General features: G+C 47.3%; 1 protein-coding gene across 1 annotated transcript in view; it reads right to left on the reverse strand.

The window, feature by feature from the left end:
• Positions 1-20,642, reverse strand: part of PLXNC1 (plexin C1) — a 168,114-nt gene that overhangs the window by 96,838 nt on the left and 50,634 nt on the right. The window contains exon 4 of the mRNA XM_081083729.1: positions 17,722-17,822. Within this exon, the coding sequence (XP_080939855.1) occupies positions 17,722-17,822 (101 nt within the window). The remainder of the gene's footprint in view (positions 1-17,721; positions 17,823-20,642) is intronic.

The following is a 20,642-nucleotide window of genomic DNA, read 5'->3' on the forward strand; positions in this document are numbered from 1 at the left end:
CATTGCTCAAATAAAATTAAAATCTCAGTCAGACACCAGGCTTGGTGCGGGGGATCCTCAATGAGTCACTCCCAGATAGACTGATTTCTTAATTGGCTTCATTTCATTTTCTTCAGGCCACAGCTAGGAGGGGAAGTGGATTCGCTTTGGGATGAGTGCATTCTGGAGAAAATGGCAGAGACAGATTTGCTATCTTTACCATATACCACTGCCATTTCCCCAGCTGCTGCTGGGAGTCCACCCCAAAGTCCTAAGATCCCAATCAGTATTTTATTTTTCTAGTCCTTCGTCCAGCTAGATCCATGCTCACATGACAAGGCCAATGTGCAACACTAGCCCATTCACAAATTAGGAAATGAAACAATCTCAAATGCAAAGACAAAACTGCTTGAATTAAAAAAAAAAGCACACAATAACCAATAAGTTAATTAAAAAAGGCTTTCCTTAGGTGAAAAACATTGTATGCGGAAACAATTTAGTGAATGAAACTATTTAAGAAGGCTTGCTCTTATCCGTTTGCTATAAAACCCGCTATAGATCTTAATTTATTCTAAATAATAAGAGTTTGATATCCCACTCAACTATGTGTACATGGACCACCCCTCCCCCACCCCTCACTCCTAATGAAGTATGTTCAAAACCTACCCAGGCCCCGACTCATGAACAGGGAGCTCCAGACATTTGTTTCTAAGTTTGCTGGTTAGAACTCAGAAAATATTTTCATTCTGTGGGTTTGCTTCCTGAGTTTATGGAAATCTGTCTAAACCCTAACATCCGCTAGTAACTACCCCATCACGCAGCTGCATGGACGGGACGCTGCCCCATGCCAGGTACTGGTCTGAGGGTTGGCAGTTAGTACTTCCCCGCTAGTCCTCACCACAGCCTCACTGAACAGGCATGAAACTGAGGCTCAGACAACGGCAACACCATGCCAAGGTCACATAGCCAAGGGACAGCCGTCTGGCTTCAGAGCCACACACCTGGCTACTCAGTTGCATGGCTTCCTATGAGCCCTAGCTGCCATTCATAAGGTGCACGAGGATAAAGACAGTCAGAGTTCCTCCTGGCCTACTGGGGTCTCCACAGTGGTTGCAGGATGGGGCTGGGACTTGGCTGGGACAAGGCGACGGAGATGAGGACTGCAGCAGCAGAGAATAAAGAAAGCAAGGAATAGTTTCGAGGATGAAAGGGACAGCAAGGATTTAGGAGGGGTCTCTAATTTTCACTGATCACCCTGAACACAGAATATCCAACTATAGGTTCAAATTTCAGGAGGCCCCAGCTTCAAAAAACTATTGTGCTTTTTAAAATTTGCTTGCAAACCATCTGTTTGTAATATGGAATACCTTTTCTCCCCATAGAACTAATGTTATGAACAGTGATTAGGTTTTCGGGTTCGTTCACAAAACCCATTTATCCATAATGTTACCTCAATACTACATATTTGCAATAAAAGAGAAGCAGGAAACAATGAGATTGCACCATTTGCATTATATAGCAGTTTTTCTTCTTTGCTTATTTGTGTTTCGGCTCAGCTGGTAACCTGGGAACAGTGCCCAGCTGGATCGACTTTTACATCTATAACTATAGTATTGTATGTATACAGTTTTTCTGTTTTTTAATAGGTATGGCTTAAATTATTAATTGTTTCCATGCCAACATAAAGAACTGGGAGACCCACCTCCGAACAGGAGCTGAAGCTTCCAGGCAGGTGAAATGCCCGTGGGCCAGGCCGGGGGACCTTGAGAACCTGACTCTATTAGGCCAGAATCTCTCAGTAAAAATTTACCACTTACTCAACCTTGAAATAAAACTCTGAACTCAGAAATGTAACTTCTACTTTGGGCGCCCCTGGAATTTCATCAGCATTCTCTAATGTAATTGTTCACCAAGAGCAGACAGTCCCTGAGAAAACGGATAACTAAATATCAGGTAATTGGCCTGAATGTGGGGGGCGGTGAGACCCGTTCCAAAGAGTCTATGCTGATATACTATCAGAAAACTTTAACAAGGACAGTCCAGCCTCTCCTTAGGGAACAGGAGACTGTGTCCACACTGGGGGGAGGCTTCGCTACAAGAGCATCCCAAGGTCTCTGCCAAGTGACTTGAAACAGATGTCTGTATTTTTTAAGAAAGGCACAGAGCCCAGAGGAGGGCCAGGTGCTCCCTGGAATCAGGGGACTTTCATTAACATTGTCCGTCCATGAGATGAAGAAACCAAATTGAATTGAACAGATAAAAAAAAAAAAAAAAAAAAAAAGGAAGTCATGGTGACAAACTAAGTCTGAAGTCAAGGCCTCCAGACTAAGGGAAAGGAAATGCCAAAACACAAGACCAAAATCCTCCTGAGAAAGCTGAAAAACTGGATCTTCATAGCTGGGGCTGAAAGTCATGATAAAATTATGCTAGTCATAGAGGCAATTTAGATTTTTTTTTTTTTTTACAAAAGCAAAAACATCCAACATGCCAGGCAACATTCTTCCATGTGATTTGGTTCATTTATTCTTCACAACAAACCTATGGGTAAGTATAATAATTGTCCCTGCTTTGCAGATGGAGAAACTGAGGCATGGAAGGCTCCATATTGCTTTCCTGGGGTCACAGAGTTAGTAAGCAGAGGGGCTGAGACACAAATCCAGGCAGTTTAGCTTCCAAGGCAATGGTCTCACCTCCTACCCTAAATTGTCTCTCACTAGAGCTAATACTTACAGAACCATTCCCATGGGCCAGACACTGTTTCTGGGGCTTTCTGGGAATTAACTCATTGATCCTCACAACCTGTTCCCCATAAAAGGGAAATTTCAGAGATGAGGAAATGGAGATGCAGACAGATTAGACAGGATGGTATGAATCTTAGCAGTCTGGCATTGGTGTCCATATCTCACTGCTATGCCAAATTCCTCAAAATCGTACCAGGATAGCAACATCATAAATGCCAAGATAACAGTAAATAGGTCCACCCAGAGCATGAGCCACACAAGAAAATACAGGTTTTTATTTCATTTCTCAAAGTGTATTCTATGGGTTGTTTTGGGTGTTCGTGTTAAGGGTCTTATTGCTAAGAAGATTGGGAAACACTAGTTAAGTTTCTCTGGTGCAGGACTTCTCAGAGCCTTGAATATGATAGTGTGCTTTGTAACTTCCCAAGACAGGATTGAATGATGCACCGTCTTTCAACTTTTTGATTGAGGGTCCGAAGTTCTAGTCACACACATGGGGAAACACTGCCCCATCTGGGTTCATGAGCAACAATCCAAATGGCGGATCAAATTAGAAAACTCTGGCCTTGTGGGAGGCTCTTTTTCTCAACTGTCATACTCAGTTGATCATGATCTGCTAATTCTAAGTATCACTCTATCCTGCATTCCACTCTCCCCCATCTCTTCTCACCTGGGCCCCTGCAGCAACCTTTTATTTGGTCTCCCTCCTTCCCACCTCCAGTGGCTCTAATCAGCTTCCATGCCGATATCTAGGTCATGCTCAAGCACAAAGCTGATTCTATCACTTCCTGATTAAAAATTTTCAACGCCACCCTTTCACCTATTTCAAGTTCCTCTACCCATATGCCTGCTTTTCATGACCTGGACCCTAGAACACATGCTTCCACACCCCTCTCTTTAGCCCCACACTATGATCTAGCCCCGGCCTTCCTCTCCAAATGCACCCCAGGTAATTGTGGGTTGTTAAGTCTGTCTCACTATTTAGCCTATAAGCTCTGAAGAACACAGATCCTAATATCTAGTACATCGCACCTAGCAGAGAGCAGTTATTTGATAAACACATGCAGTGCAAACATCCCAGCTCTTCCTAGCATGCCTGCCCTTCACTGTCCAGAACGCCCTGGCGCCTGCAATACTTGGTGAGATTACGTTCCTTGTTCAGACTTGTCCAATGCCACCTCCTCCATGTATGCCCAGCCTCCAGGCAAAACAGTCACTCCCTCCTCTGTGTGCCCATGGCACCTTACACATGCTCCCGGTATATACAGCACATTACATTAGTTGTTGATTTGCCTCTGACTAGACTGTAAGCCCCCCAGGGGAAAGGCCAATCTTATTCATCTTGGTGCCTCCAGAGCTTGGTACCATATCTGGCATTCATTCTACAAGTATTTACTGAGTGCCACTGGACACCAAGCACTGTGTAGACACTGGGGACACATCCTATATAATAAAGAGGTAATATGCAAATTAACCCTCACACCCTCACAAGATGGCTGTCCACAACAAGGCCAGCAGGGGGGTTAGTGAGGGATGACCAAATGACTGAACAGCAGGCTGAGTGGGGCAACCAGGCCGGCGGGGGGCTGTTAGGGGTGACCAGGCTGGCAGGGAGGGCAGTTGGGGGTGACCAGGCCAGGAGGGGGGATAGTTGGGGGCGACCAGGCCGGCAGGGCAGGCAGTTAAGGGTGACCAGGCTGACAGGGAGGGGGAAGTTGGGGATGACCAGGTCAGCAGAGGGGGGTAGTCAGTGGAAATCAGGCTGGCATGCAGAGACAGTGAGGGGTAATCAGGATGGCAGGGGGGTGGCAGTTAGGGGTGACCAGGCAGGCAGGTGAGCGATTAGGAGCCAGCAGTCCAGGATTGTGAGAGGGATGTCTGACTGCCGGTTTAGGCAGGGATTGGGCCTAAACCGGCAGTCGGACATCCCCGAGGGGTCCTGGATTGGAGAGGGTGCAGACTGGGCTGAGGGGGACACCCTCCCCTGCCGTGCATGAATTTCATGCACTGGGCCTCTAGTCAGTGTATAAGTCCCTCTCTTAATGAGCTTACATTCCAGTGAGGCACACAAATAGGAACCAAATAAGCAGACAATAATTTAAAATAATTTCAAACTGAGGTAAGTCTGCTGCAGAAACTGAAAATGTAGCAGGGAGGAACTCCTTTAGAAAGGTTAGTCAAGAAAGATGGCATTTCAGCTCAGAACTCAAGGATGAAATGATTTGGCACATCAAGAAGAGTGGGGAAAGCATTCCAGGCAGAAGGAACAGCATGTGCCTAGGCCTTGAGTTCACATAAAGCTTGGTCTCTGCAAGGAACTGGTTAAAGACCAGACTAGCTAGAGTATATCAAGGAAGGAGAGATTGGTTCTGCCAATTACAAGCCGGTGACCTTGGGCAAATCACGTGTCGTCTCTGTGTCTCAGGCTTTCCATCTGCAGAAAGGCAGATAACGTTGGTTTCTACGCCACGGATTTGTTACAAAAACATATACTTATCTAGCTGAGCTTACAATAAATATTAGTAGTAGCATGATATTTATTACACAGGCAAGTAAAAAGAATTTAGGCAAACATTTAGATGACACAAGCCAAACAAAAACAAAACGGTAGTGAGGAGACAGGGATTTGGGCACTAAGGTTGACCAGACAGCCCATTTGCATTGCTCACAGACACCGAGCCAACATTCAACATGCCTTTTCCATGTATAAAGGCACACACAGTTCAAGGCTTCTTGGAAGATTCTTAATCACACCCGTCTTTCCTCCCAAGACCAAAGGGTTCTTTGGGGTCTTTCCTTGAGCACCAGCTATGAGAGCACTTTCCACGGTGTAATGAAATTATTTGTTCAGTGTCTGCTGCCTATACTAACCTGTGAACTTCTCCAGCACAGAGTCTCATTCATCTGTTTCCCTCAAGGCCTGGTACAGGGCCTGGCGCACTGCTGGCATACAACAAACGTTAGCTGAATTGGATTAAGGATTAAATTTTGAAGTGACTAAATTCTTGTCTATGTCTCCATGATACCAGCATAAGTTGTTCCATTGATTTTTGTTCACTGGTCGGCTGTTAATTGGTGCAGTGGAAAACTAGCCTTTGTCTTAAAGCTTTGAGCTATTTAGCACACAGAAAACACATTTGCAGACTGAGCCACTCACACAAAAGGGATCTGTGGCCTTCACCCCATGTGTTTCTTTTGTGGGTGATGAGTGTACTGAAAGTTGGAATTTTATTTCTAAATGCAAATTATGAACTAGAGAATTTAAGCGAAGCATTTAAACACAGGTAGCATGATGCCTTTTGAGTCAGAAGATCTGGGTTCAAAGCTGCTCTCCCACACATTCTCCATGTGATGGGGCACATCTGTTAGCTTCTTTGGGCCTCAGGTTCCCCATCAGTAAACAGGTGGCAATAATACCTCATCCTCCTGAAAGCAGTATTAAATACACCCCTGGCATATCAGAAATGGCCCATGCTCAATATAGCAGAATACAAGCATTTAAATGTAATAAGACGTTCCAAAAGAAAGAGCATGGAGGAGTTGCTGGGAACAGGACAAATGCTAGGTCACAAAGACAAGTGAGAGCATTTGAGGGATTTAAAGCCAATCGATATATACTTATGAAAGTGCCTGCTGCCTGACATAAGGTCATTTCAAAAAAATCTATTCCATTAAAACATATATTTACTAAAAGGGGTGTTCCTAATGGTACTTGTTCCAAGTCGGAGAGCATCAATTTAAGAGATGGCACCGATAAGCAGTTCGGACGCCGAGAGCCGCAGTTACTGCTCTCCAAACAAAACAGGCTTCTGTGGACGGTGCACACCTCCCTGTGCCGCCACTGTCAGCCATCGGAGCACCAGGGTAGACCAGTGGCCCTAACTGGTTTCTTCCCATTTTCACCTTTTGCTTTGAAGTAAGTAGAATTTATTCACAGCTCCTCTAACAGCTAATAGAAGTGAAGAACTCAGGGGATTCAGGGTCACCCAAGACCCCTCTCCAGGGTAGAAGGCCCCTAATCCCTTCCAGCATTCTCGGGAACCCGTATGCACGGTCCGGCCTCTGCCAGGGTAATTGAGTAATGCCCGAGGCCCAAATAACATATTCCTCTCTGCTCCCCCCGACTGCTTCCACCCCACAGACAGTTGTCCTACTTGCTTCTACACAATTAGTCGGCACAATGGGGTTCTTACGCGGGAAGGAGGGGCCGCCCCCAAATCCCATTATTATCATTATTGCTGTCATTAGAGCCTCACTGGACCGTAAAGGAGTGTCACTGCCTAGACTTCAAACACAAGGACGCATCCCGGGTTGGAAGGGGAGGAGGACTGCATGCAGCATTAGAATGATCGTCAGCAGGGCCATGTTCCTTCAGGTTCAGGGGAGACGTCTGTCGCAAACTGCCTTCCTGGCCAGTCAGCTAGATGTGGCCATGCCCTGGTGAAGGGAGACATCCCCAAAGCTGAACGTGATCCTTTGGCATTGGCTCAGATGTCCCTGCCTCGGCGAGGCCTTCCAGGACCTCGCTGGTTGGAAGCTGCAACCTCTCCTGCTTCCAGGCAGCAGACCCCCTCCTCTGCTTTATCTTTCCTCTTGACATTGATCACCATCTTGCATGCCATTTCTTTCTGAATTTTTACACTGTCCGTCTTCCCTCACATAGTAAGCTGAATAATGTTCCCCCTAAATCCATGTCTGCCCAGAACCTCAGAATGTGACCTTATCTGGAAATAGGATCTTTGCTGATGTAATAACTTAAGAATCTCAAGATGAGATCATATGCTGGATTTAAGGTATCCAATGACTGGTACCGTCATAAGGAAAAGAGAGGGAGATTTGGACACAGAGACAAGGCCATGTAAAGGCAGAGGCAGAGGCAGGAGTTATGTGGCCACAAGCTAAGAATACCAGGAGCCACCAGGAGCTGGAAGAGGAGAGGAAGAATTTCCCCTGAACCTGAGGGAACGTGGCCCTGCCGACACCTTAACTTTGTATTTCTAGCCTCCAGAAGTGTGAGAGACTAAATCTGTGTTGTTTTAAGCCACTGAGTTTGTGGTCATCTGTTATAGCAGCCCCGGGAAACGAACACACCTCACTAGAAGAACTCCAAGAGGGCAAAGTTTTTCACTGCTAGAGACTCCTACTGCTTGAAATAGTGTCTGACACATACGAGGTGCTCAATAAATAAATGTGTGGATGCTTAACTTTCAAGGTGGAAGGGTTTCTTTAACTCAGGCTGGCCTTGAGTCCCATTATCTTTCTTATGCATAATCAGTCGTCCATGAAGGGTCCATTTGGACCAGGTTCGCCCCTCACTTCCCATGGCGATGAGGGGTAATGTCTCTTTCTTGTTCCTCTTCCCTTTTACTACAGAGTAGGCAATGGTACTGGCTTGGCAGTTAGAGCTAAACCTAGATTTGAATCACTACTTGAGGAGTGGGGGACATCCGGCCCAAGGGCCCATGAAATCATTTGGTCTGGCCCTGCCCAGGCATTAAATGTTTGACCAAATATAGCAGGCTAATTTTTAAGTTGATAATTTTGTATAGCCGAAAATGATGTTATAAAGTACCCAAATGGCCCGTGGTAGAAAAACAGGTTCCTCATCCCTGCACTACTGGTACTTTTCAACCTGTGGCAGGTAGAATAATGGCCCCAAAAGATATCCATGTTTTAACCTCTGCAACCTGTGAATATGTTACTACACATGGCAAAAAGGACTTTGCAGAGGAGATTAAGGGTCTCAAATGGGAGATTATCTTGGGTTATCTGTGTGGGCCGAAAGTACACAGAAGGTTCCCTATAAGAGGAGGCAGAAGGGTCAGAGTCAGAGAAGGAAATGTGATGATGGAAACAGAGTCCAGAGGCAGAGAGATCTGAAGATGCCACACTGCTGGTTTTGAAGATGCGAAAAGGAGCCATGAGCCAAGGAATGCAGGCTGCTTCCAGGGCTAGAGAAAGATAAGGAAACGATTCTCCCTACAGCTTCTAGAAGGAACACAGCCCTCCAATCCGAGACCCCTGTGGGATCAGGCCTAAACCGGCAGTCGGACATCCCTCTTACAATCTGGGACTGCTGGCTCCCAACTGCTCACCTGCCTGCCTGCCTGATTGCACCTAACTGCTCCCCCTGCTGGCCTGGTCACCCCCAACTGCCCCCCTGTAGGTGTAGTCGCCCCCAACTGCCCCCTGCCGCCAGCCTGGTCACCCCTTAGTGCCTCCCCCCCCCCCCCGCCGGCCTGGTCACCCCTTATTGCACCCTCTGCTGGCGTGGTTGCCCCCAACCTCCCCAGCCCCTCCCCCCCCCCCCCCCCCGCCGACCTGGTTGCCCCTCACTGCCCCCCATGCGGGCCTGGTAGCCCCATGCAGCCTGCTGCTTGGTCATTTGGTCGCCTCTCACTAACCCCCTGCCGGCCTGGTCGCCCCACACAGCTTGTTGGGTCGTACATTCGGCTGTTTCAGATGCGATGGTCACTTAGTCTTTTATACATACAGATTTTAGTGAAACCCAGTGCAGGTTCCTGACCTCCAAAACCATAAGGTAAATAAACACATGTTTTTTAAGCCATCAAGATTGTGGTAATTTGTTAGCAGTCATGCAAAACAAATACACAGTCTAAGGCTGGAAAGTGGGTACTGCACTCTTCCTCCTCTGCTGTACCGCTCCCGCTGCCAGTATGAGAGTCATCCCCTGCACTGCTGTGCATCCCAACGGGTTACTCTTCCTACAGACCTTACTTCACAGGGTCCGAAGAGACCTAAATGGATCATGGGCTAGAATGTGCATGACACAGCACATTCTTCTCCATGCATGCAGACCCGCCTCCTGGCCCGCCTGGCTCCAGGCGGGCTTCCTGAGGGAAGGGCACCCAACTGCATTCTAGAGAATAAGTGGGCACACCTGATGGACTCCCCTACCGAGAAGCCCTCAGTAGCCTTCTCTGCGGCACTGTCCACCTCTCACGACGGCAGACTGGACTGCAGTGACTCAGGCTTCAGGAGAATGAGGCCAAAAGGTTACCAGGCCCCCTGGGTTGTCTTGGTCAAGGTTTAGGGCAACAACAGCCCATTGCATTTGGGTTAATTATTAGCCCTGGGGAGGCTTGAGGGAGGAATGTCTCTTGGAGGAGAGAAGAAAGGCAGACCTCAAGGCAGGAGAGCAATGCAAGAAACCGGATGTGTCCATAAGCAGATTATTTAACTCCTTCTGATTGTTATTCTGAGGCACACATATGTATAGCGTTCAAGTTTCAGTTTTCTCTCTGTGTTCAAAACCCCCTTCTGTTACCCCCAAGCCTTTCAGGAAGGCTGACGGGGAAATGGCCACAGAGCCCTGTTGTTAGGCCAAGTTGAGAAATGATCGTGTTCACAGTCTCATGTGCAGAAGCGACGACCAGCAGCTGAAGACCTAACAACTGCTCCCAGGGGCTGGCTGCCTACAACTATCAGCATGAAAGAAACATGAAGAATACGGGCAAATGTTAAATTCAGACAAATGATCAAGGGGAGCCTGCAAACACCTTATAATCAGCATGCCTGGGGGCTCCGTCCCTGCCTAGTACACATCCTGTGCAGGGCGGGGCACTACAGGATGGGACCATAAAGACGAGTGTGGCCCCTTTTCTAAAGAGCCCTGGTTCCTTTACATAACTGGGGCCAAAGCAAGCAGAGCCCCGCAGTGGTGCTGGGAGAAGTGGGAAGGCTCAGGAAATCTGGAGAAACAGCTGCCAAGTAGAAGACTCAGGAAGATACATGAGATAAACTCACCCTTTACAAAATGTACCGAGAGACAGGGATCCTGGAAGGGAAGGGAGGGGAAGTGCGGTACAGCTGGTGCTTAGGTTAACACAGTGCATCTTCTCCACTGCCATCAGAACCATCTTCTTAAAACACAAATACAATGTCAGCCCTCCACTAAATCCTTTTAGTAAGTTCCCTGCAGCAACCAATAAAGTCCAAGCTCAGAGCCCTTCTCATCCTGACCACACCCCGCCTTTTGAGCCAAAGCTGGAGTGATACAATTCATCCGCCACTCCCTCAAAGACCTCTTCTTGGGCTGGATCCTCTGCCTGAAGTGCCTCCATACCCACTTCCCTGGGGAAAGTCTACTCTGGCTGGAAGGCTGAATTTTAATGCTACTTCTTTGAAAGCCTTCTCAAACTTGGTTACAAGTGATGGCTCCCCCTCTGGGGTCCCACCATCTTATAGCTAACGTTACTTGAGTGCTTACTGTGAACAGGCACTGTGCCTAGGATTTCATGCACATCATCTGATTTAATCCTCTCAGCAACCCTACAAGATTAGAACCCTGCTGTATAGAAGAGGCGATTTGGAAGAAAAAAGATAAGAAACTTGCAGGTCCCACTGATGCCCTGATTCAATCCCAAGCAAGCTGATCCCAGGACCCGCATTCTTCCTCCCCTGCTGTACCACGCCCGCTGTCTGTGGGAGAGTCACCTCTGCACGGCTGTGCATCCCAAACGCTCCTCCTCCTCCTCCATCCTGCTCCGCAATGACAACTCTGTCCTTCTGGGCACCCAAGTCAGACACCTGCACTCCTCCTCCTATAATCTCACCACCAAAGTCCTGCCTTGCTTGGAAAAGAGTGATAACGCACCCACTGCACCCTCTGACACTTAGCCCTGGCTCCGTTAGAAGTCCTTCCCCATCTGACTTAGGTGCCCATTGTTTGGGCTCCAACCCAGTGCCTTGTCCAGTGCCTGGGACACAGTAGGAGTCCAGTGTACTAGTATGTTTGGGTATCATTTCTTTATTTTCTTTGTGAGGACTTAGATCAAAAGAGAAAGAATACATCTTCCAGAAAAACAGTGGCCACCTGGATATTCGCTTTTTCATTTTATGGCCCTATTTTTAGCGTGTCAGACTCAAGGGGGAATCCAATTAAGCACTAAATCCTGTCAAGACTATCTTTCACCTAGCTCTTAAATCTACATCCACTCACTCCTTCCTATTGCCACTGTCATCTCTCTAATTCAGCCCCCAGTCTCTTGCTGGTTTACCGCCACCTTCTATGTGATCTGCAGCTTCCAGCAGTGTCCCCTCTGGTCTATTTTGCTTGTTGTAAAACACACATCTGATCTAGTCTCTCTTCTAGCCCAGCAATGGCTCCCCAAAGTCCTTCCAACAAAATCCAAATTTAACATGGCTGATAAGACCCAGCATCACCTAGCACTGCCTAGCATGCCACCCTCATTTCCCACACTTCTCCGCTAGGCTACATCCCACCCATACTGAGCACCAGGCTCTCCTATAGCTCCTGGACTTGGCACAGCGTGGTCCTTGAGCCAGCTCTGCCCCCATTCCTCTTTACTTGGCTGATACTGCTCACACTTCAGGTCCATCTTCGACATCTCTTCCTCCAGGAAGCCTTCCCTGACCTTTTAAGTTTGGGTTAGATGGTTTCCCAGGTAACCCTTTGCTTCCTCTGTGCTAACGCTTATTGTATTCTATTTTCTTACTGGTAAGTTGGTGGTAGCTTCTTATTAAGGTAGACTGGGTTACTGTTCCCAGTTCTTCATTCTCTCTTGCACTGAAATGACACATCCATAGCCTTTGCCATGTCCCTTTGCATTGTCTCCCACTGGAATGGGCAGAAGATATCGACCCCACTAATGTTGGGCTTGGCTATATGACTTGCTTGCAAACATGTGTGAGCAGAGGCTTGGAATGTGCTGCAGAGTTTAACTTGGACTCTGTGCTTCTCTCTGCCTCGAGAAGAGCGTGTGCAGGATGAGAGATATGTGAAGCCGACCTGAATGAAACTCTTGACCTGCAGCTTGAGGCCCCCAACGCCCACCCCTGCTGAAGCTAATCCAGGAGCAAAAACAAAACAAACACAAAACCCCTACAAATGTCTGTTTTTGTAAATCACTAAGAGTTTGTTACTCACTATTATTGGAGCAGAACCCTGACTACTATACTTGTCTACATCTTTCCCTAGATTGCAAGCTCCACGTAGGCAAGGAAGACTGCATTCCAAGCACCTAGCACAGGGCTTAGCACATTGTAGGTGCTCAAAAAATACCTGCTGATGGGATGTACAACTGAATGAATGAACGTTGAACATTGACATGTCTGTCTCCTAGTTCATGTGTGAATTCCTTAAGCCCAAGAGTGGCAACTGATTTCCTCGATATCACCTAATTATCCGACTTCCCACATGGGGTTCTTGGTAGATATTCAATAAGTATTTGTTGAAATTAAATAAATTGAGTTGTGTGGGCTGACTTGGGAATCAGCCCTTGACTGATGACATTGTTTCTATGGGAAAATGCATTCTGAGTGCCAAACATACAAGTGAACTTTTGGAACCTCATCCGTTCATTGGTTCAGGATTGCCAGTTTTGTGGAAATCCGTAACTGAACACATGGGCTTTGCTTTGCAATATGGGAGAAACTGAGAAACTGCTTCCCAACCCAAGATATTCAGCCTGCAAAAATTCACTTTCCACCCACACAGGCAAATTCATCACAGGTTGGATGTGAAGTTCCAACAATAAAATACTAAACTTTTTAGAGCTCATTGTTTATCTAGTTGCTTTTTATCTGCTTATATTGGATGCCTATTATTAACACCCCAACCAAAGGAAGTTAAGATCATTTTCTTGCCCCACCCCCAAAGAAATCCACTTTCTAGACACATATGCAAGAAAGCTCAACCTTCTCTACAGAGAAAATAAGTTATTTTTCTAAATAAATTTGCAGCATTTAAAATAAACACAGTGGGATGCTCTACAGTTATAAGAAAACATCCCCCTTTAGAATTCCCAATTTTGAATGGCACTGGAGCTTCATGTGAGTCACAGATCTGAAGCTTAGTTTATTAAATCTCAGGCCAGAACCAAGCCAGTGTTAAACCAAGTAATCTGACATGGGTGGGAAGGTCCGTCAGCCCACAAATCCAGAGTGCTTTATAATGCTTAATGCACAAGTCTTCTGGCATTGGTAGAGTTTCCCAATCAATCTACTCCATTCATTTAATATATACCTACTATGTGCCAGGCACTGTTCTAGATTCTGGGGAACACGATAATGAACAAGACTAGGTCCCTATACAACTTACATTTTAGTAAAGGAAGAGGCAGAGAAATAAGATCATTTCCGATAGTGGTGGGCCATGAAGGAAATAAAGCAGTGATGCCACTGAGTGAGGTGAGGATACTTCAGGCTGGATGATCTCGTGGAGACGTGTGAGCTGGGATATGATAATCAAGAAAGAGCCAACTGCGCAAAGAGCTGGGGAAGAGTATTCTAGTCTGGGGAAATAGCCAGTGCAAAGTCCCTGAGGCAGGGACAAGCTTGGCATGTTCTTGAGTCAGAAAGGAAGCCGTGTGGCTACAGGAGGTGGAGGAGAGGGTGGCATTAGAGGCTGAGAAGTAGCACAGGGCCAGACTATATAGAAACCTCATACACAGGCCCTGGGGGCAAGGGAGTCAGGCTGAACTCTAAGACGGGAGCCAGTGGAAGTTATTAAGCTGGGAAATGGCACGGTCTGGTTTAGAGTTTAAAAGGCAGAGGTGAGGGAGTAAGAGCAGAAGCAGGGGCAGCAGTGAGCAGGCTTTTATAGAAGCCCTGTGTCCTCAACCTCCTTCCTGGTCCTTTCACCTGCTCTTCCGGAAACCGGCTCTGCCCGAGGACACGGCTTCCGTGTGGCCTGCTCAGGGCTGGCGGCTTCCTCTCCCCTGTGGTAGGTGTCCTGCTTGCATCCTACTTTCCCTTTTGGACACTTCTTCTTAACCTTTTTCTAAGCCTGCCGCAGCCCCCACCCCATCTCTGAAGCTCATGCCATCAGTCCACATCACCCCAAATTCCTTTCTGTGGTACCCATCTGCAAACCACCCCTACTGACAGGCCGGCGCCTTCCTTTTCTCGAATATCTGGCTCCTCACTCTCCAACACTGTTCCCTCAGTCGTTCTTGGTGACTGCAATGTTCACACAGGTAATCAATCCACCTACCACGCTAACACCTCAGTTCCTTGACCGCTCTGCCAATACTCTTGTCCTCCATCCTTCTTCAGCTACATAATCATACCTAGATCTTGCCATTGCCGGTAACTCCACCCCCTCCATGACCTTAATTTCAAGTTCCCACAGTCCAACCACTACCCTTTTCCTAGTTTCCAGCTTCAATAAATCTTCCCCCCAACTGCAACCCCCAGGGCACAGATCCCCGTTCTCACATCCCTCACCCCCCTCCTTAGAGTTCACTTATAGCTTAAGGCCCCGAGTCCACTATTACAAGTATCAATATCCATATCACTATCATGGTCCCTCACTTGCATAAACCCTCAGCGTCCAGGCACCTCTGCCCCCTCTTTAGGTACTTCCTGGCAAAGCCCCAACTCTGGCTCGGTCTAACTCTCGCCTGCTCTATGACTATGCCAGCAGACCCAGATGTGGCTTACGAAAGCAAAACCATGCCTACTGCTCTCACTTCAAAAGCAAGATGACGCACCTCAAGTGGGCCCTAAAGCTTCCGGGTAGTGATTCTCTATTTCCCATTTCCTTCTCTCTCCCACTCTAATTCACACCTTCTCTCTCTTCTCCCTTCAAACCCTAGGGCTTCCTCCCCCACCTCTCCTCACTCTCACTTTCTTAAGTCACTGAAAATGATGTAAGCAATATGAAAAGTCATGTGCGTTCTTACATCACCCACCTGTTCCTGGGCCCATAGCCTCACCTTCCCTCCCATGACCAAGAAGGACTGTCCCACGCTCCTGTGTGAGGCTGGCCTCCCCGCTGGTGTACTAGACAGATCCTGTTTTCCCTCATCTGCTGAAAGACACACTCCACAGCTCTCTTCTCTCTCCTGCATCGTCAGTTTCTCCCTCTCTACTGGACCTTTCCCAACAGCCCCAAAATGCACTGTGGTTTCATGCCTCTTGTAAACAACAAAACTGTCCGGACTCCACTTTTTCCTTTAGCGTCGGTTCCCTTTTCTGCTACCTTTCTCAGCAAAGCTCCTCCAAAGAGCTGTCTCTGCTCTGCCTCCTGTCATCTTTTCTGATAGCTTTAGCACCACCTCCCCAACTGTCCTGGTCACAATCACTAGTCAGCACAGCGGTTCTCAACCTGTGGGTCGCGACCCCTTTGGCGGTCGAACGACCCTTTCACAGGGGTCGCCTAAGACCATCCTGCATATCAGATATTTACATTACGATTCATAACAGTAGCAACATTACAGTTATGAAGTAGCAACGAAAATAATTCTATGGTTGGGTCACAACATGAGGAGCTGTATTTAAAGGGCCAGAAGGTTGAGAACCACTGAGTCAGCACCTGCTAAGTCCAGTGGAACAACTCCCTTCTCTTGCCTGACCTCACAGCACGATCTGGCACAGCGGATGCTCCCTCTGCCCTCTGGCTTCCCAGACCACCTTCTTCAGTTTTTCCTCTTCCCTTTCTGGCTGTTCCCTCCCCAGTCTTGTTTCCTCTTCAGCTCCCTGACCGCAAAGAACTGCCCCACCTCTATGCTCAGTTCTCCAACTTCTCCCCTCAATCTATACTCTCCCCAATGTGGTCTGAAGGCTTCCTTATGTCCATCTAAACACTACTAACTCCCAAATTCATATCACCAGCCTGGACATCTCCCATGGCCTGTGTTTGCCAATACAGTAGCCGCTAGCTATGTGTGGCTATTTAATCACGCTCATCACCACCACCACCACCACTGTCACTACCACAGGCACTGAATTAACTCCTGCATGTAGCTCTACAGACACAGACAGGGAACCTACATGAGTGGAACGGATCAGAAAGATTACAGCGAGACTGCTTAGTGGGTGTGCGATGATGAAATGCTGTTCATGATCAGCTAATTCCTTAAACGCTACTCTTGGGCAGGCGACAAGAAGAAAACGTTCCTACCCAGTTACAATTATTCATGAGAATTCTCCTGGCCCTGCTTCTTTTGTCTGCCAGCCATTCTACGGAAACAGCCCAGTAAAGGAGGCGCAGTGGAAGGCACGGGCAATTATGCGTCTTGCTGCATCTCAGCTTTGGACGTCCTCCGTGAACTCTTAATTAATTCCTCCCCTATATTTTCGGTTTGTTTCCTAGACCTCTTGCTTACATTGTATTTCCCCCCCCCTCCCTTCTCTGCTCTTGGCTTCATCCCCTAGAGGCTTCCAAATTCTCTTCCTCGTCCTCTTTTCTTTCCTCAAACCTCCCCGTGTTCAGCCTTCAGCGTCGTGCACCTGTTCTACTCTTTCTTATCCTTTTTTACCTTTGAAAATGGAAAGCGCCAAACTGACAGACACTGTTATGGTTTGTGTTTTTTTTCTTCCCCTGCCTGAGCTGCAGCTCAGGCTCTCTCCTCCTTGCTTCTATAGCGAGAGCCCGAGTACTGGGTTGCCATGGCAACAGCGAATCCAACCAGGCGGGTCCCAGTGATGCTAGGAGCTGCCATGGTGAGGAAGCGGCTCCAAGTCGCCCCTGAGCCTCGATGGGTCGTGAGCATCGTAATTCAAGAGCAGGCTGGGCAGATTCTGCCCGGAGCCTGAGGTTGTACATCAGGCCCACAGCTGTATGGCGCTTTTAGAGACAACAGCATCAATAATAAGGCTTCCGCGGCACCAACCGAATACGTGACATTATGAGGATTCATTTGAAAAATTTCAAAAGCTCTATTCTTCTACCTTCCCTGGGGGAGAACCTTCCGCCTGTCTCTGGAGTCTTGGAGAACTCTGCAGAAAGTAAAAGCAGGCTGACAGCTCGAGCCCATCCTCCTTTATGCCACACGCCTGCCCCTCCCGCCCCCAGAGCGGGCGACCCTGAGTGGTCCGGGTCAAATGATTGAGAAGCACTGACTTGGCTGGGAACATCTCCGGGAATTAATCCGGTTCACACAATGATATTTTAGTCGCACAGAGGTCAGTGCCCCCAGGTCGTTGGAACGAATTGTTAAAGTGGGGCAACAAGTGTTCTGCGCGTGACACTTTTCTGAAGATGTGAGCTGGTGAGAAAGCATTCAGGAGGTACCTCTGTAGCGAATGGCACCAGCCGCAGTGAGGGTCCGCCGCTGTTAGGCACTCCGAACAGGACTTGTGCTTATTGCAGTTTGCAACTCGAACTCTCCTCACCTATAAAGAGCGATGACAGCGGTTCAGACAGAATGATAAACACCACCAGGAAAACCGCCACACCTTATCTGATGAAGGGCCACCTGTACGTTTATGGGCTCACTCTGAATATCTCCACGGTGACAGTGGGCAGGGGATCTCAAGTCCCAAGGTGGGGAACAGGTTATCAGAATCACCTTGGGAGCTTATGAAAGTGCAGATTCCCAGCCGCCCCCTGCGGGGACTCCAGCTGAGGAGGTCTAGGGCCAGCCGAGGAGTCTGCACCTTTAAGCCCCTCAGGTGAGTCTGATATGCAGTCAAGTTTCTGGTCTGCTAGGAATGATGTCGAAAGGGATCACGGAATCAGGTCAGCTGGCTTCATACAGAGTCAACGGTACTTGGAAATGAGCATCTGGAAATAGCAAAGGCCTTGACCCAAAGTAACACCAGGTTGTCCCTGGAGAAGGAAGTGAGGAGAAGCCTCCATCCCTAGGGGGATGGGGGGCGGGGGGGGGGGGGGTGGCGGGCTCCATCATCTCACATCCCCTCCCCTGGAGTTGAAAGTAAAAAAACAACAACAGGGGTGTTTTCAATCATTCCCTGCCCCTAGGGTTGCTTCTTCCAGTTGTCAGACAAAGCCACAGACAGGGCGCAGTGCTGGGCAGACCAGGCTGCAGAGGCAGGTGAAGCCTTGAAGCAGATGGTGGGAGGCAGGGACCTGAGGGTTGCACGGCACCCACTGAAGGTAATGAAGGAACCTGGGGGACACGTGAGGCCAGGAAGCTATATTTGTTAGAAAGTATAAGTAACTTCTTTAAAAGATTAGAGAAACAGAGAGTTCTAGGAGGGGTCTGTGAGGAAAACGAGTGATCCTGAGGAATATCTTTCGACTCTAAGCTGACTTCATGGAAGACAACCACGCCCGTCTACTTCACAGTTCTCGGTGCTGCTGACAGACATACTGACGGACCACCAGCCCGAGCCAGCGAGCCAGCGGTAACCAGCATGTGGGTATTTCCTGTAGCTCACAAACATCTTTGTAATTCTGGGGGAGGGGGTGGTTCATAAATGTCACATAAGCTCTCTAACCTTGTTTTCTCATCCGTGAAATGGTGATGGTGCTGCAGACTTCCTGGGGCTATTACAAACATTGTCTGGCACATACTAAGTGCTCAATAAATGTTGGCTATTGCTATTATGTGAGAAAAGTTTCCACGGTCCAACAAACATGTGAAATCTTACACTGAAAAAGCAAAATAGGTTTCCCTAGCACAAGGCTCAGAGCCTTCGAATATGCCGAGATCATGATACTCCAGCAGGGGGACAGTCAGTAACAGCTGCTCCTAGGACAATTTTTACTCAGAGCATTTAGTGGAATATGAATCTCTAGAATATTCTGTAAGAATTACCATACAATATACTTAAACAAACATATAACTCCATATAAAAGAGAAGACACTATAAATACTACATTAGACCTGCTTCTTCAACACACGATAGTGACTATTCCACAGCAATGCATGGATCTCCATGTGGTTATTTTTACTGGCTACATATTATACCATTCTATGGATGTATGAGGGCGTGTTGGTTTGGCTATTACTATTTGCCCAAGAATCTAAGAAAGGGCTTTCCTTCGGTCTGCCTCCCTTGGGGCTGTATTGGCCCAACCAGGGTCTCGCTGGTAAGATCTCTAGCAGGAAACCTACGTGAAGGGTGTAAGAATAACCAGCTTCGACGCCCAGTGGAAAAGTCTCAGGACGTCAGCTGGATGACCAGAGAGACCAGAGCAGTTCACCTTTAGAAAGTGAACATCTGTCAGCAATGGGAGGCTCTCACAGTGTTCCCATCCTATGGTCTTGAGTTCCAGGGAAGGTGGTAACGAGGACTTCTGAGCGATTTGCAATGTTTTAAAAAGCTGAATGGAAAAACACACGCAGACTAAGCCAGACTTCAAGTGTCAGTGCTTTGGGCTGGAATTTTATCAGCTTTGTGGCAGCATAGTCGGGCCCCTGACTGTTAGCTTTAGATGCCCTTGATAAATACAGCCTGAGAATGGGAGTTGTTACTTAATATATGCACTTCTTTGAGTAGGCAAAAATCTCTCAAATATGGGAACGCTGCGGAAGAGATATAATAAAAAGTTTTGGAATGGGGAGGCAAGCTGGTCAAGGAGATTCCATGTGGCGAAGAACTGGTTTACAAAGGTATATGCGGTCCAGTGGCTATTGAGATGTGGTCAGTTGGACCTAACTGACTTTTCAACATGCAAAGAGCAATAAGACCTTTTTAGGAATTCCAGGAACTACAAGAGCTTGCAAAGCTACTCTGTGGCTCTAACAACACATAGAGATTAATGCCATTGCTACAGTCCTTAGAGTGCTTGAGAGGAAAAGAATGAAAAATTGGGGTAGGCCACGAGCAACTTAATTATATCCCTGATATAATTATGTAAGCCCCAGTTATATTCTTTGCCCTTTGTCTGTTCAAAATAATAATGGTCCAAAACACTGTGCCAAAATGGCCTGTTGAGTTTTCAAAAATTTGTGACTTGATCTCATTTATCGTGGGCTTTAAAAGATCAGAGCATAATTTAAATCCTAGTTCTGACAGGCCTAACCTATATAATATATATCCTTGAGCAAGTTATTTAACCTTTTCAAGTCTTAGATTCTTCATATATAAAACAAAGGTAATTTTATACCATTAAATTATTAATACTTTTCATTAACATTATTTATTATAAGTGTGTGGACACAACTCTATGTGTCTCATCTAGAGACCATATGTAGAATAATAATTAGTACATAGTCAGGAGGGACTCAGTAAAAATTAGTTTAT

Source organism: Myotis nattereri (assembly GCF_964212035.1).
Source record: "Myotis nattereri genome assembly, chromosome: 2".
Taxonomy (NCBI): domain Eukaryota; kingdom Metazoa; phylum Chordata; class Mammalia; order Chiroptera; family Vespertilionidae; genus Myotis; species Myotis nattereri.